At 34.7% G+C, this 16,297-nt stretch overlaps 2 protein-coding genes and 1 long non-coding RNA gene across 11 annotated transcripts; 2 read left to right on the top strand and 1 right to left on the bottom strand.

Annotated features, from left to right (window-relative positions):
- Positions 1–62: 62 nt before the first annotated feature.
- Positions 63–736, bottom strand: LOC148197190 (uncharacterized). Its single transcript, XR_015780068.1, has 3 exons — positions 614–736; positions 151–278; positions 63–79 (listed from the first exon to the last, which is right to left on the bottom strand). It is a non-coding gene; the product is annotated as an uncharacterized LOC148197190 (long non-coding RNA).
- Positions 737–2,033: 1,297 nt separating this feature from the next.
- On the top strand, positions 2,034–4,835 carry LOC148197189 (peroxidase 4-like). 4 transcript variants are annotated; one of them, XM_088092535.1, is made up of 5 exons: positions 2,034–2,425; positions 2,517–2,635; positions 2,766–2,838; positions 3,335–3,500; positions 4,396–4,835. In XM_088092535.1, the coding sequence occupies exons 2-5, from the start codon at positions 2,553–2,555 to the stop codon at positions 4,407–4,409; spliced, it is 336 nt and encodes a 111-aa protein (XP_087948661.1). In that variant the 5' UTR covers positions 2,034–2,425; positions 2,517–2,552; the 3' UTR covers positions 4,410–4,835. The 4 variants fall into 4 exon arrangements, with proteins under 4 accessions (XP_087948661.1, XP_087948660.1, XP_087948659.1 ...); XM_088092534.1 differs by having other exon boundaries at positions 2,507–2,635; XM_088092533.1 differs by having other exon boundaries at positions 2,037–2,425; positions 2,766–3,158.
- A 1,143-nt stretch (positions 4,836–5,978) lies between these two features.
- Positions 5,979–9,003, top strand: LOC148197188 (remorin-like). 6 transcript variants are annotated; one of them, XR_015780134.1, is made up of 7 exons: positions 5,980–6,131; positions 6,205–6,607; positions 7,037–7,087; positions 7,176–7,263; positions 7,546–7,627; positions 8,092–8,289; positions 8,418–9,003. XR_015780134.1 is itself a non-coding variant. In XM_088092507.1 (6 exons), exons 1-5 carry the CDS (start codon positions 6,544–6,546, stop codon positions 8,095–8,097), a joined length of 291 nt encoding a protein of 96 aa, XP_087948633.1. In that variant the 5' UTR covers positions 5,979–6,543; the 3' UTR covers positions 8,098–8,289; positions 8,418–9,003. The 6 variants fall into 6 exon arrangements, 1 of the variants encoding a protein (XP_087948633.1); XR_015780133.1 differs by adding an exon at positions 6,782–6,890 and having other exon boundaries at positions 5,980–6,607; XR_015780132.1 differs by having other exon boundaries at positions 5,998–6,607; positions 8,418–8,568; positions 8,658–9,003.
- Positions 9,004–16,297: the final 7,294 nt, after the last annotated feature.

Genomic DNA, 16,297 nt, shown 5'->3' with positions numbered 1-16,297 from the left:
GCACAATGTTTTTTTTAAGGAAGACACATTTTTGTCGAGACTAATTGCCTTGGTACAATTGGCCTCAACTTGAAGATAACTGGATAAACAGAGGAAACAAATCAATATTTTGCCTGACACTTTCAGAAAATGGCCAGAAGAAAACACTACCTTCCATGTTCTAGATACGCTTGAGCCCTGTTACTATAGTACGTTGCATTATCACTACAGAGTTTGATAGCTTCTGTGTAAAATCCAATGGCTTTCTGCCACTGCCTATCTTTATATGCTTGATTTCCCTGACATTAGTAGCAAAACAATATAGAATAGAGGGTTTAGCTGAAAATATATGCAATACTCATAATTAAACAGCACAAATTACCATATTTGATTTAACAAATAATAAAAAAAAATTCTCCTAAATGGACTAAAGTTTAAATTATATAAGTAAAGTCCACCTCTATTATTAAAATAGATAGTTAAACCTAAAACAAAGGATAATATATGGGACTGCAAATGTAGAATTATAGCATCCCAAAGCAAAGTTTAAATCTACGTTTGACATTAATGAACTAATAAGCAAGAGTCAAGAACTAGGAAATATCAACAACAATCAAAGCAAAAACTTACATACTTCTTGTCAGATGGCGTCACAAGTCGATCTTTTACACTTAGACCAGCAACAACTGCCATTATAGGATCCAAACACTTGAAGATGGTTCCTAAATTGAGCATCTTGCCAAGTTTGGGTTTTACAGGGACCATCGAATGTCCCCACAGATCACCATCAGGCTTTCCAGTGTGCTTTGTTTTCAAAAGCACACTTTCCGGGAAAACTTCCTAGAAGGTCACCCATCCCAGAATTACTCTAGGCTAACTTAGCCATGGAGTTCTTATGGATCAGTTTACCAAAAAGTAAATGCATTTTGGTGATATGAGTAGTCAAATCAATTTCTTTAAGTTATCCTTCAACTGTATAGTCCCATACCTATACAGTCTCCAGATCCCTCTCATTCCGGTGTATGTTCGATTCGTCCATGTATCCCTTCCACTCGAAGCTGCCAGGAGCCGCTCCTTGTCTGTGCCCCCTGCACCATGCCTCTTGCACCGGCGTCACTCCCCGCCCTCGTCAGTGCCCGGATGTCACATGCTCACCAGCTTCTGTCTGGTTCGTCCTCGAACCACACCGTACTGGGAGAGGCTAGGCTCTGATACCATCTGTAACGTCCCGACAACTCACAAGGACCATCGACTGTCCCCACAGATCACCACCAGGCTTTCCAGTGTGTTTTGTCCTCACTCGCACACTTTCCGGAAAAACTTCCCAGAAGGTCACCCATCCCAGAATTACTCCATGGTTAAGCGTGCTGAGGGAGGGATGAAAAATTGGGGGAAAGGAACAACGCGAAGCCCCATTCATGGTGGTTTCGCCCTTTATTGGTACTTCAGAACAACGAACGGTGGTATACAAGGTTTCGATTAACAGCGAGAGTCCGGTGAACAGAGGAAAGTTGGCCAACGGCGGGAAGACGCTCTATATCAAGGTTCTTTCGTGAAAATGAGATTTCTAATTTTTTAAATCTCAAAATAAAACCCATGCAATCAAAACCCTTAACACACTTCCATTTTCACGTCATTTTCAATTTTTAAAATCTTTTCTTGACACGTGACTATGTAAAAATGTTGTTAAAATTTATTGTTAAAATTTATTGTTAAAGTATCATTCTCCCATGAGAAATACTTCAAGCAGCATAATTTCAATTCCCATAATCATTTCAACTTAAAATTAAATTAACATGCTTTATCACTGACACTACAAAAATATTATAATATAATAGAGGTTTATTTCTGGGGGTTTTAAAAACCTTCCCTAGTTTCCGGTGATTTTACTAAAACCTCCCCTAATTTCCGTCGATTTTATTAAAATCCCAGTTAAACTTTTATTTTTTTATTTTTAAAATAAACTTACGATGATTTTTATAGAAAAAAGCAGTTAAAATTTTATTTATTTACTTTTTAAATAAATTGTCGACTATTTGTTTAAAATACCGCCAAAAGTGTTGAAATCTTGTCCTTTATTATCTCCTTCGTTTGGATGCCGGCCATGAAGAGACGATTGAGGAGGAGGAGGAGGTGGAGCAAGGGCGTGTCGTTGTTGAGTTTCAGCACGAACGGTTCGATAGTCGGTCGGGCCTTGGCGACATTGCAGAGAGCTGTGTGGCGTGCATGTTCCTCTGCCTCACGACGCCGCAGATTTGTAACCTCACTCGCTTTAACCGTGCGTTTCACAGCGCCGCCTCCTTGGATCTCAATTTAGGAGGCCAAGCTGTCGCACAACTACCAGTATCTACAGGATCTGGTCCGGTCGGAGCGCCACCGAAATCTCTCGAAGAAGGACACTTTTGCGCTCCTCTCACGGCCCCTGCCCTTCAACAATGGCCACAAGGTGAGTGGTGCTCTCTAGGTCATTTTTTATTTTGTTTTTTAGGGGCTATTGGAACTTTTAGGGATTTAAATGATTGTTTAGGGTTTTGCAGGAAGTGCGGCTGGATAAAGTCACGGAAAGGGTTTGCATGTCGATTTCGGCGAGAGTGATTGCGATTACTGGAATTGATGACCGAAGATATTGCAATCGGATTCCTATTCAAGAATTTAGGTTAAATTTACTTGTCTTTAAAGATCATCACGAGAAAGAAGAAGGATACACTAATGATTATGTGTTTCCCAACCATTTTCCTCACTTTTTCTTGTAAAGCCTAGTTTTCATAAATTGGTTTTATTTTCAGCCAAATACAGACGCAAGATTTGATGCACCTACAGTTGGAAAAGTGCTTCTCAAGTCTAGAGGCTTTTACACTGGTTTTGTTCTTCTTTTCATTGCATTGACCTATTTGAATGGTAACATATATCTGTATGTTTTAATACACTATAAATAAATGGAATTTTCAACAATGTCCAACCATTTTAATCAAACAAAATTTTTAACTATTGGTGATGCATCAATTCTTTTGAACGACACTGATACGATTGTGAGTGAGCAAACTGCAGCGCCAAATAACAACTGCTTAAGAGGTTTGGATGTTGTGAATCGGATCAAGACAGTAGTAGAAAATCATTGTCCTGGCGTTGTCTTCTATGCTGATATTCTTCCTCTTGCAGCTGAGATATCTTCTCAACTGGTATCTACATAACCATTTCACCTCATTTTACATTTATCACGTTTATATATGCATAATACCAAAAACTGAGTTAATTATTTAAGATGTAATGTTTAATTTCATTCCAATCTAGTTTATAGAAAATGATGGAACTTTGTAACATTTGAGTTGTAACAATTTTTTTTGATATTTTGTAGGCTCATGGTCCTACTTGGGAAGTTCCACTGGGAAGAAGGGATAGTTTGATAGCAAATCGAACCGTTGCTAATCTAAACCTTCCTAGTCCTAATTTTACACTTGATCACCTTATTTCCTCATTTGCTAATCAGAACCTTACTGTCACTGATCTAGTTGCACTTTCAGGTATGAACATTTATAACATATAAAAAAAATCTTTTTGATTTGTCTACTATAATTTATTGGGGTTCTAGTTGCTACCAATATTCTTCATGAATCATAATGGAGTAGAGAACATCTTGTCACTCTTATGCTTTTGCTCATATATAAAAATTCACTTCTCCAAACCCATTTTTAGACCTCAAAAAATACAAGTCTAACTATTTTGAAATAAGTCTTCCATGTTTAAAAATTGTTCCCAGATGGAGAGGTTTACGTAATTTTCAAAACTGGTAGATTTTAAAATGAAGAAAAAATGCATCAGAAAAGTTTTAGAACGAAATTTGTAAAAGAACAAGACTGGGCAGAGCATTACTGTCTAGGGGTATTTGAAAATGACTTAAAAGTGTCACACACGAAAATATGCATCTAATTTTTCATTTTTAATAACCTTCTGTTTATATATATAAAAAAATTCTATTATGCATTAACTATGTTCAACTTCATTGATGAAACTAGTGATTATGTTAGCAAAGTTCAGTTGAAAGAGGTGAAGATAATTAATAAGTACACTAGTATTCTATAACCTGAATGTTGGTTATGATATTATGATATCAGAGACACCCATGCCCTGCAATTTTTGAATTTGAATTTTTTGCAGAAAAAATTATAGTGTTCCTCTATTAAAATATATTAAAAAATTATGAATAATAGAAGAATAATAGTAAAAATCAGAAAGAATCTACACAAGAATCTACGCTTCAATTTTTTTCCTGAGCTTAATACATTTAGTCGTTTTCATTTCTATTTTTTAAGATGCGTTTGGATTGCCATCTCAAATGCTTATATATAATAAATAACTTTTAACATGCAAATTAATATACCAAATGACATTTCTCTGTTTCATTGAACAATCATGCAGATTGGCGAAGGTGAAGGAGTGGGCGCATAAGGACAAAATTTTCAAACAATTTTGTTAGCAAAAGGTGCGGAAATAAAAGCTCTTGATTTGAATAAGGGAGAAATATGGGTTGTTTTTGTGGTTTAAGACCAGTTCTGTAGAATATGCTTCTATTTTCATCACCAATGGTGTAGTTGGTTAGTGGTGTATATATAGTGATTCAAAAGCAACTGAGGAGCCATGCCTCCAAATTCTAAAGTTGGAGAATTAAAAGATATGGTCAAATAGACAATAGGATGGTGGTTCTACTGTTTGTGATGATTATGAGCTTTCTTTTTTAAGGAAAAAGAGTTGCAGAATGACCACAAAATATTAATTGATTTACCTCAAACAATGCATATTGGTGTTTATGAATCTAACAATGACCAAAAGTTGCAGAGAAGCCATCGGGTTCTCTTTTATATCTTACTTTTTTTTTAATTTTCATATTTTCGTTTTGTAAAGAATTGTCACAAGAACTATGTAAAACTATCATGCCGTGGTGTGTGTGTTTAGCAATTTTTCACAATATAGGCATTTCAGTATAGTCCATGGACTTGTTTCCTTTCCAATATTAATGTTAACATTTCAATAAACATAAGGACAATGTAATATTTGGATTAGATGAGATCAGAATAAAAAAAAATTAATTGAATGTTAAATATAAATATATAATTTATTTATTTTTTTTAAAAAAGTGATTTTCTGGCGATTTTGGAAAACCCCTAGAAATTACCGGTGGTTTTTGTGAAAACCCTGCAAGTACCGGTGTTTTTGAAAACGAGAGAATAAATTGGTCCAAAGTTTCAAAAGAAACTAATTCTAATTTTTAGTGAGAAACGTGTTTGAAACATAAAATAAACTTAATAAAATTTAGTTAAAATGACTAAATTTGCCCACGTCTAAAGTTTGTGGACTAAATTAGGTCAAAATTTTAAAGAGGGACTATAAGAGACAACAAATATATTTAATCCTTATTATTATTACTATTACTGAATAAAGACATTTTAAGTTTTCGTTATAATATTGATGAAAACACGAGTTGTAAGAAGATTTGGTTTTCCTTTGACAAAGGAGATATTCCACCTCTCCACTTGTAAGGTCATAATTGCCAATTTAACCAAACTTTTGTCCTTCGAGAGCTTTGAAATAATGTAAAGCACATTGGTTGCATTGTTCTTGGTAAGTGTAATTAAAATGCCCACAAGATCTTCAAGGTTGGTGGATGGTAGATGTAACTTAGAAGAGGCTTCTTCAAGACATGTAACACAGAAATCATAAGTAATTATTTTTGGATCTCTTTGAGGCCTCATTGCAATTTTTAGAGATAGATCAGAATCATTTGAACTTTGAAACAAAAACAAAGATACTACGAAAATCATCGATACGTTTAAAGCTAATCTCATTGTTTCCTTCTTTTCTTTTTTTCTACAATTAACTATTTGTCAAAAATGGGATAAAATTTGATCCATACATCACATAATACATATGTAATAGATATTGATAGAGAGAAATGATTCAGTACAAAAATAATAGATTATAGAAGGGGTTTCAATGAAAACCGCAGTAAAACTTTGATTTAAAATATTCCAAATAATTTTGTCGGCGATATGATAAACAAAATCGCAGTCAAGATTTTTTTTATTCAAAATATTTAGCATATGATTTTTTCATTTCTCGCGCCTCTTCTTTTGTCCTTCAATCCCTAATGTTTTCATGTTTGTGCTTCTCTTTTCGATTTCCATCCTTTTCTCCATGCAGGTTCTCATTCTTTACTTCTCCACTACGCAGGTTCACATTCCTTTCTCTCCACTACGCAACTTACCCTAATCGTTCTTCCGCCAATCCTTATAAACGCGAATCAGCGATGTCTGCGCAACCGTCGACCGCCGCCACGGCCAAAGGCCAAACTTGCTGGAGTAGCGCGATTCTCTCAAATCTGTTTGGCCGGTAGAAGCGGAGGCACCATAGGAAGGCCAAGAAGTCCCACGCTGGATTGATGAAGAAGAGGACGCTGAAGATTCGAAGAACAGCATCACTGCTGCAGAAGAAAGCGCTCTCTCTCGGACAATTAATCCCCGGTTGCCGAAAGGTATCGTTCCCGAAGCTTCTAGAAGAAGTCGGTCAGCCATGGCGGTCTCGCCAACCTTCAGACCGACAGTCTCCCAAAGACGCTATCGTCAAGCTCTTGAAGGTTTCCCTTTTTCCTTTTAATTCCCCAATTCTACCTCTTCGCCACCTCGCAAAACCTCCTTATTTAATTTTACCTTTTCCAATTCAGGACTTTCTTCTCTCTGATCTCTTCCTTATATCCGTTGCTTTCTGTTTGAAAATAATAGAAAACCACACTCACGATTTTTCTTAATAGGGGATTCTTCTGCTGGAATTTCCCTGTCGTAGGTCTATTGGAAAGAGTTATATGCCCAAACCAAATTGATGGGTTACCAACTGAATGATAATATGATTCTTTCCGTCAAGTAAAGATCTATTTTTTTTTACTTGAGCTCATAACATATATTTACACATGCACACACACATATATACGTCTATGATCATTATAATTGCTGTAAAGGCTCAAACAATAATAATTATTATGTTGTGTTGTTAATTTGGTTTTTGTCAGAGACTGGTGAAGTTGCTGTCGAGAAACCAATTGAGGGATCTGTGAACCGAGGCGAGTTTGTTTGCATTGTGATACTTTATTTCTTGTTATGCATTTCATATTTACATCCTAATTCCTACGCCTTCTGTTTCTTATTCAGATGTTGTCCTTGCGAGAGTTGCAACAGAGAAGAGGTTGTCACTGATCAAAGCATGGGAAGAAAGTGAAAAGTCAAAAGCAGAGAACAAGTAAGAACTTGCATAAGATATTGCTAATTTCTTTTTCAGCTCAAATAGAAACTGTAACTGGTATGAGCTTTGGTTGTTTTTGGTACTGCACTTGGCATTGAAAAATAGTACTAAAGTTGTGAAGTTTAAAAAAGATCTGTGAATATGGAGTTCTAATTATTTGTTTTGCCAAACTAGGTTGTTAGTTAACACCAAATGTTCGTATTATCTTATCATTACATGTAGTTCTTTGAAGTCATTTAACGAGATCTTTTAACTAATTTATATGAATTTGATGAGCAGGGCTTACAAAAACATTTCATTAATTTTAGCATGGGTGAACAGTAAGAAAGCTGCAACGGAGGCTAAATTGAGAAAGATTGAAGTAAGAGTTTGTTTTAATATTAGTATTAAGAAATTATTCTAGTAATTGTCTCAATATATTATATATTTTATTGATTTGGAGTCATAATAATGATAATTTTGTCAGCTTAAATAATTTTGACGTACTCAATATATTATTGATTTATGTTTTGATTATTCAATAACTTTTCTTTTAATTTAGTTATTTAATAAAATATATTGTTTTAGGTTTTTTTTTTCATACTTATGACTCTTGTCTACATGTTTATTAGATTGAGTGTTGTCCTGTTCATCATTAGAATGTTAATAAATTACTTGTATTAAGTTTATTTCTTTATTCTATCAGCATAAAACATCATCATACGAATGGGAAAAAACATATATGTTAGCAAATATTGAGAATCAAAAGAAAAAATTGAAAGTATTTTAAGAATTGTATTAACCCGAAATGAGTGACTTAATTAGCTACATTTTGATCGTTTGCAGGATTGAGGGTATGCAAATGAAAGAGTTGGCCTTGCGTTTGCAGTTTAATCATTATTGTGGGTTGAAAGAGCAAGAAATGGTGGTTGGGGAGATAAAAAACATGTTGATGGACCTGCAAGTCCTGTCGGAGCACTCAGCAGTGCTTTGAGCAAAATTCAAGCGAGTACAGAATTCTTTAAACTCAGAGAAACTGCAAAAGTAAGCCTCTTAAACTTATCATATTCGTAGTCAAATAATTTCTAATGCAAAAGTAAGCCTCTTAAACTTATCATACTATAAATTGAGTCTCTATTACAACTTTGCCTTATATGATGAAATAAATCCAGAAGATGAGGAAGTACACTTAGAAAATGTAGTTGGAACAAAAGAGGGAGGTGAAGAAATACCAAAACAAAAACCTCAAAAGAAGAAACTACTAAGATCGGTCTTGGGTGGTGCAGCTGTAGTTGGTTTGTTATTCATGATTTTGCACTTAAGGTTTGTGTTTGGTCCCTTTTTTGTGTTTTCTAGGTAGTGCTGGTTCAGTGAGTGCATTGATTTGACGTTTTGGTCTTTTGTTTGATAAGAGGAATGACGGGGAAAAGGCTGCACAACCAAGTATGGCATCTAGTCATATAGGCAAAGTGAAGAAGATTCAGAAAAAATCTGACAGGAAAGTAACGAGAAGTACTAAAAAAGGGGTTTATCCAATGACGGCTTTTTGTGTAGACAGACATATAGCAAATATTTTCCTGTTGAAATCTAATTTAAGTTGTTTGCCAGACCATTTTGTGTGGGCTTATTGGAATCCCTTCATCCAACGGTGTGATTTCTCAATCTCCTATGCATACTAAAAGCTTAGCTACTCTAAAACATCAGGCAATATAATTTTCTTACCTTCGATAATTATACAACTCAATTGTTAATCGTGAATCTTTTTTCTCCTGCAAACTTCTTCATTCATTTTGGTGGACAAATAGTTTTTTCAGGCAGAATCACCACAATCTAACCATTTCATTACTTCATATTTTTAGTAACTGTCTTGGATATCTAATGCATGTTTCTAGTGAAAACTATATTAGTTTCTGTCTGAAACAAACTATTACTGTAACATCCCAAAATATAGTAATTACCATAATCAGAATTAATTACATTAAACTAATAAAATAGTGCAGTCTTACAAATCTAAACGAGCGTCAAAATACCGAACGGCATAATCATACAGAAATAACGAACGCTTATACAAGCAAGAGTTCAGGGATGAACGGTCTTACAAAACTATAACCGAACGTTCAAAACAACATTAATAAAGCTAACTACAGACACCCGCGAGCGCTCTAAGGCTCGGCTTTAACTTCTACATCCACCAGGTTAGCGTCTTCCAAATTTTCTTCTTCTAGCAATTCTTCAAGTGACGCACCTCCATCTGCTCACATCCACACGGACGATCATTGCAATGACAGGACGAACGTACATATACAAGTCGACAACACAAGGAAACGAAAGGGTAAGTTTATATAATTTAATTCATACAAACAACACATACAATGAACATATCATTCCACACAAGCACATAGTCTAACATGTAACATCATGTAACTTTATATATATATATATAAGTAAGACGACCGTCCGGACTGTATGATCTGTGTAGTTACAAGCGTCCTTGCACTCGAGTGATGTAATAACCGGGATACACCTAATCAGCTGCCACTCGAGGTTAGTCCGTTCTTACGTCACCCATGTTAACTTATGGACTAAGGACCTCCTGCCATTCACACGCATGACTTACCCTCTCTACGTGAGAAGAGTAATCACTGAATATCAGGATGGACAGCGAGTCTTAACTTATCCATAGTCATACTTTACCAAATTTAATATTTAACATATATGAGACGTTCCTCCTTGGAACGCTCGTCCAAAATCCATCATCACAAAATTACTCAATATAGTGTTCGCACTGTAATTTATTATAATTTATCATCATTCTCATCTTTAACTTTAAGAGCATATAATGACGAACGTTCAGTCCTTTGAAGAATTAGGACGAACGTCCAAATAAAGTACTGGATGGACGAACGTGACTCTCTGTTTGGTCAGTTAAATGAACAGACTCTTATTGAAGGTATAATGATACTTAGAAAAATTTCATAATATAGATCTTGGACCAGATTTAATGTACCAAGGATGGTCAATAACACTTAGAATTTTTCTGTGAAGAATTTTACATATGAAAGACCGATGCCAGTATTTGAACGAACGTAAGAGGATAAATATTGAAATGTTGGAACGAACGCTATTTTATCCAAGTGGTTGTTCAATATGACGAGCGCTCTTAAGGACGAACGCTTGGTATAAGACCGGGCGCTATTTCGGACAAACGCTTGGTATAAGACCGGGCGCTATTTCGGACGAACGCTTGGTATAAGACCGGGCGCTATTTCGGACAAACGCTTGGTATAAGACCGGGCGCTATTTCGGACGAACGCTTGGTATAAGACCGAACGTTTCTTAATTCAATATTATTTAATTTAAAGCATACTACAACTCTATGCTGAGCCAAACGCTCAAACATAGTAATTCAATGAAGGCGCTCGTTCTCAAACCGAACCCTTTCCAAATGAAAGAATTCTACTCTAAGTCTTTGTCAGGGAAACCGAACGGTATAAGACCGTACGATGACGAACGTAATTTATCATAGAGAGAATTATCATATTCAGATTTTTCCAACTATCTTAACTTCACATTTTTCATAAGATTCATACTTCATAACTTCACATCCAATATTAATCTACAGATCTTATAGAATTTATCACATTAATAACTCATACATTACATTAATCATCCATCTTCCATACATATCAAACCAACATGCGGATCAACCAAATAAGAATTCATATTCATCCATACAATCAGTATTCGTTCATGCATACTCAAATAGCCCACATACATATCTTCATAACATTCTTTCATACAACACACAAGTATAAATTAAACATATAAGCTTCCCTTACCCGGATCAGTATGCGAACTTCCTAAAGCAAGGTGTGGTGCGTCCTTTAACAGCGTTCTACCCTCAGTTTTACTAAACACTTTCACTTGATCTAAACACCAAAATCAGAGATGACTCAGATATAATCCATGCATGAACCCAGAACTTGTTTTCGCATGAAACCCTAATGGACGAACTACTAGAGAAGAGTACTTACCAGCTCAGATTCTAATTTTGTTCGGTCCAGAATAACGTTCGCGTCTCCGAGAACGTTCCTACGGTTCTGAAATGAAATCGGAGGAGAAGGGAATGAATTACAGTAGAGAGAAGGTGAAGGTTTCTAGAGAGAAGATGGAGAAAATGAAAGGCCAGAGTTTCGTGAGGAAGAAGATGAATGCAGAGAGTGAGAAGAAGTGTTTTCAGAAAATCATTTCCTTCTTCTCAACGTCAAACGAACGTGCACTCTCATGCGGACACCTGTTTCCCCCTGCAGATTCAGAAGGTTCCAAAGTGACACTTGGCAGGCGTGCGTCAGAGTGTGTGAGTGCGTTTTTAATGAGACTGTGTGTGTGGCGCAGTACATTAATGGAAGCAGTCAGGTGACTCAGCAGTGAAATAAATGACAAATTTGACAGTAATCATGGTTTAAATTTCCGAGACCTCACAATTACCCTTTCATTACCTCCTCTTGTAGTATTTTGTCTGTCATTGTTTCACTAATTTTTCTATGTACTGACAAACTTGTATAATCCATGTTGCTAACTTTTGCTTGTTTGTGGCTATTATTGTTACTTGTTTTGTTTGGAGAAGCTGTTGCGTAAAAACATTGTATCTGTCGCACGAAAAAACATGCAGAAAAATATGAACTTGAATCAGCTATACCAAAGTATGCAAGAAGCATATGATCAAATGCAGACTCCGTTAGCCCACCAAATTTCGAAGCGGTGGCCATGTTTACATTATTCTAGACAACTTACTTGCTTCTCTGCTTCTTATCCCAGTACATCAATATTTCCTTCCCAAGTTTTTTAAAGGAGTCCATCTTCAAGAATTTGATGTTGCAGCATATGAGGAGCCCATCTTCAAGACATTGTTTCTTTTTAAGTAATGTAATCAACATCTTAGTCATATTTTTAGTATTTTAATTTAGTATTGAACATCTTTTTTTTAATATATGAACAATTAGTTCTATAAACATATTAATATGTTAAACAATGTAGTTTATTTTATATATAATATTTAATTTTAGTTCATATTATTATATTGTCGGTTTGGTTAATAAAACTAATTTTATCATAATATCATTTTATTACAATAAAAAACTAAAATAAAAATTATGTACACATTTTCGGCGGTTTTAACAAAATCTTGTTAGAATCGGCGTCTTTGACAAAACTTGCTATTACTTGTGGTTTTGATAAAATCTCCGCTAATACCAATAGTTTCTCAAAAGATCGTTGATAATTACTTAACGACGGAAACGAAAAAAATAATCCCTGGTAAAAATGTAAATTTTTGTAGTAATCTATTTATTTAAGAAATAAGTAAATGGCTTAATTTTACATTTCTATTTTATTTTAAATTAACAGTTTACATTAATTATATATTAAATATATTTAATTTTTTATTATCAAATTATTCATGTTTTTTCTACAAATTAATTTTTTTTCATTAATAAATAATTAATAATTATTGAATAATGATGATGTATCTTGATCAATTATAAAAACTTAGAAAATGACACTTAAGAAGTATTAATGATTAAAAATATGGTAAGATTTGACTATTTTAATATGAAATGGTTTTAATATAAATAATTTTGTTATGTGTCAATTTTTTCTGGTTCATGCAAAGATTTTGTTTAAGTATAAAAAAATTAGGATATTTATGTGTATTAACTTTCTTTTATAACTAATGAATATAAAAAAAATGTATTTCAAAAATTAAATGTTATAACAATTATTAAAATAAAAAATTACTAAAATTTATATGAAAATTATAAAAATTTATATAAAAGTATATATTTTTAGTAAGTGTATAGTGTTGTAAGTGTATATATGAAAATTACGATAATTATTATTTATTGTAGATAGTTTTCTTACAAAAATAAAAAATAATAAAATAAATTATATTTATGGAGATCAAATATCAAACTGTGTACACTGAATAATAATTAAAATGACACCTTTATTACTAATTATAAATATAATAAACTATTAGTAATTGTTACAAAATCTAAATTATACTCAATTGTTATATAATCAAGGTTTAATCATTTTCGACATCCCTATGTACGAATGTCTCAATTGGGTCCTCGTTTTCTAAAGTGTATCAAAATGGTCCTTAATTTTGAAAATTGATATCAATTGAGTCCTTTCCGTTAAGTTGGCTGGACGGCGTTAAAAAAATTGATGAGTGGATGCTGAGATGACGAACGAACGCTCGTCCATCAGCGAAGGAACGCTCGTCCATCAGCGAACGAACGCTCGTCGACCACCGAACGAACGGTCGTCCAGTGTGGAACGAACGGTCGTCCAGCAGTAAGAGGTCGACGAGCGTTCGTTCTCTGGTGGACGAGCGTTCATTCGCTGGTGGACGAGCGTTCGTTCGCTGGTGGACGAGCGTTCGTTCGTCATCTCAGCATCCACTCATCAATTTTTTTAACGCCGTCCAGCCAACTTAACGGAAAGGACTCAATTGATATCAATTTTCAAAATTAGGGACCATTTTGATACACTTTAGAAAACGAAGACCCAATTGAGACATTCGTACATAAATAGGGATGTCGAAAAGGATTAAACCTATAATCAATTAATATAATTGGTTCTTTCTGTTCAAGTAGAAGTAATACAAATTGGAAGATTGTATGGGTTTGGTAAATAAAATATATATTTTAAACTATCTTTCATTTTTTTTATAAATATAAAAATTTACTTTTTTTTTATGATTATTTTACTTAGGAATTGTCAAATTGTTAGTTTCGACGACCAACAATTTTTTTCTTTGAAATCCAAAATAATCATTTAACAATTCGTTGTAAAAGATAAAATAATTATATAAAATGAAATTTTTATATTTATAACCAAAAATAAATAAAAATGGTGCCATATGAGGTAAAAACTTTAAATATTAAAATATTGTTATTCTAAAAAAATGGCGTTACAAATAATTAATTTTCAATTATACGACATTGGAAGAAGCTGTAACATCCCAAAAATTCACCCTGAAAAAAATTATTTTCAAAACTTAAATGTTGTAATAATACATAACATTCCGAACATCAACTAAAATCTGTACATCAGTTTTAAGCTCAGACGTAACTGGAAAGATAACATTGAATCCTTCTAATTCGTTCTTCCATCTCTTCCTTCATCTGCATAGGATCACGTGACAATCCTTCAACTGCTCCCGTATAACATCACACATTATACGATCATCGCATACACATGCACAAACAAGCAAAGTAAGGGTGAGCTAACCTGAAACACATCATTTAAAAAAATGTGCATAAATTATTTCCATACAAAAGTCATATAATAATTAAGTCAGGCATCCTCATGCCAACGTACCACAATTCTTGTTGGACACTCATCCCACAGTACCCAATAATCAACCCAGTACACAATAGACTCTCATCCGGATGATACATTGATGAGTAACTCAACGGAAGGTTCTCCACTTGTGATACCATCCTTAGTCCCCTCACTATGTCCAAAATCGACACATAGATCAGAACATCCTAATACAGTACTCTCAACATCAATATATACATATATACCATATCATTACCGAATCGAACGCTAAAACAACGAACTTCTATTATATCGAATAAGGTTTACACGAACATTAAGATTGATCACTTAAGCTCGACACTAAACACCAAACGTTATTATACCGGATACCATTAGGCCGAATACCAAAAGATCAAACGCTAAGTAAAATCAAGTACTTAGACTACACATTAAGACAGTGTACTCTACTAGAACAGTTACTATTATTTCGAACACTATTCGAACGAACGTTCAAAGATCAACTCTTACCGAACACTGCCTCTGACGAACACTATCTGAGGGCAACATCATCGAAACTGAACGTTCCCTACGAACGACCACTAACTATTAACGATCCTTACCTGAGACAAGCATCATCCGACCCAAACACTACCTGAGAATGATCACTTCCTGAATCATGCATCATCATGACTGATCACTACTTATTAATCGATCGCTACCTTAACGAATATCAAGGTCGGTCACTCCCCATAAATGATTACAACCTCAGAGCAACATCACCAATAAAGATCATTCCCTAAGAACCATCGCTACGAGACAGAGCACTATAATAAAGAACGCTTGAGTCTGGGTTAAACGCCTAGAGTACTCTGCTGAACACCTCAGTACTGACCGAACGTAATCAAACTAAACCTCAGGTTACCAAATTAAGATCGGACACTAGCTACCTGAGAACAACTATCATCAAGATCAACAGTTACCTAATAACGCCTGCTACCTGAAAGTAAATAATACCAAGACCGAACGTCACTAATAATAACGCACGCTACTACCCATAGACCCAACAAGTTTTACTTCCCATCTCTCTTGAAGAATTATTCCAAATCTAGCTTTATCTGCACTACCATATCTCCCGTACCAGTACGATCATCATGGTTGGAAACCACAGTCACAACATGCAAGATGAATAATCAGAAGTATCACATCATAAACCCATTACACCTACTATAACAATTCCCATGATAAATCGACTCACATGACGCTGCAGACTAGTCTTTCATAAACTGATGTCGTTTACTTGTAATTCGTCGTCATAACCTGCTCTCAATAACAGGCGACTCGAGCCGTCTTCCATCGCGACTTCAGACCTATCTCCCCGACTCCTCAAGGACTAACGAGTAAAAACATCGATACTACGCGTAACGATGCACTATACTCAACACGAGCCGAAGTCATTGGGCGAGACATTCACCTCCTCGCGCAGAAGAAGGTGACACTCGAATCTCCGTCTCACGCGAGACTAGCAAAAGTGCTAAAAAAAGACAGACAAAGTTACAAGTAAATAACATAGTGTATGTACCACCTCCACCAGAATAAACGTGCTCAATCACGAATTCATACATATTCTCAATAATATGTATAAATAAACCAACAGAATAAACGTGCTCAATCACGAATTCATACATATTCTCAATAATATGTATAAATGAACCAACATTGGGTC

Source organism: Vigna umbellata, chromosome 6 (assembly GCF_029865625.1).
Source record: "Vigna umbellata cultivar VRB3 chromosome 6, Vumbellata_1.0, whole genome shotgun sequence".
Taxonomy (NCBI): Eukaryota; Viridiplantae; Streptophyta; class Magnoliopsida; order Fabales; family Fabaceae; genus Vigna; species Vigna umbellata.
The sequence above is the reverse complement of the archived record's forward strand: the minus strand, read 5'-3'. Positions and strand labels throughout refer to the sequence as shown.

What these genes read in the sequence shown, in the direction of transcription:
- LOC148197189 (XM_088092533.1), top strand. Translation starts at nt 2,916, where the DNA reads ATGGAATTTTCAACAATGTCCAACCATTTTAATCAAACAAAATTTTTA. An exon ending in CTGAGATATCTTCTCAACTG is followed by an intron (nt 3,159 to 3,334) that starts GTATCTACATAA and finishes GATATTTTGTAG; the next exon opens with GCTCATGGTCCTACTTGGGA.
- LOC148197188 (XM_088092507.1), top strand. Translation starts at nt 6,544, where the DNA reads ATGGCGGTCTCGCCAACCTTCAGACCGACAGTCTCCCAAAGACGCTAT. An exon ending in CTATCGTCAAGCTCTTGAAG is followed by an intron (nt 6,608 to 7,036) that starts GTTTCCCTTTTT and finishes GGTTTTTGTCAG; the next exon opens with AGACTGGTGAAGTTGCTGTC. An exon ending in TGAGGGATCTGTGAACCGAG is followed by an intron (nt 7,088 to 7,175) that starts GCGAGTTTGTTT and finishes TTTCTTATTCAG; the next exon opens with ATGTTGTCCTTGCGAGAGTT.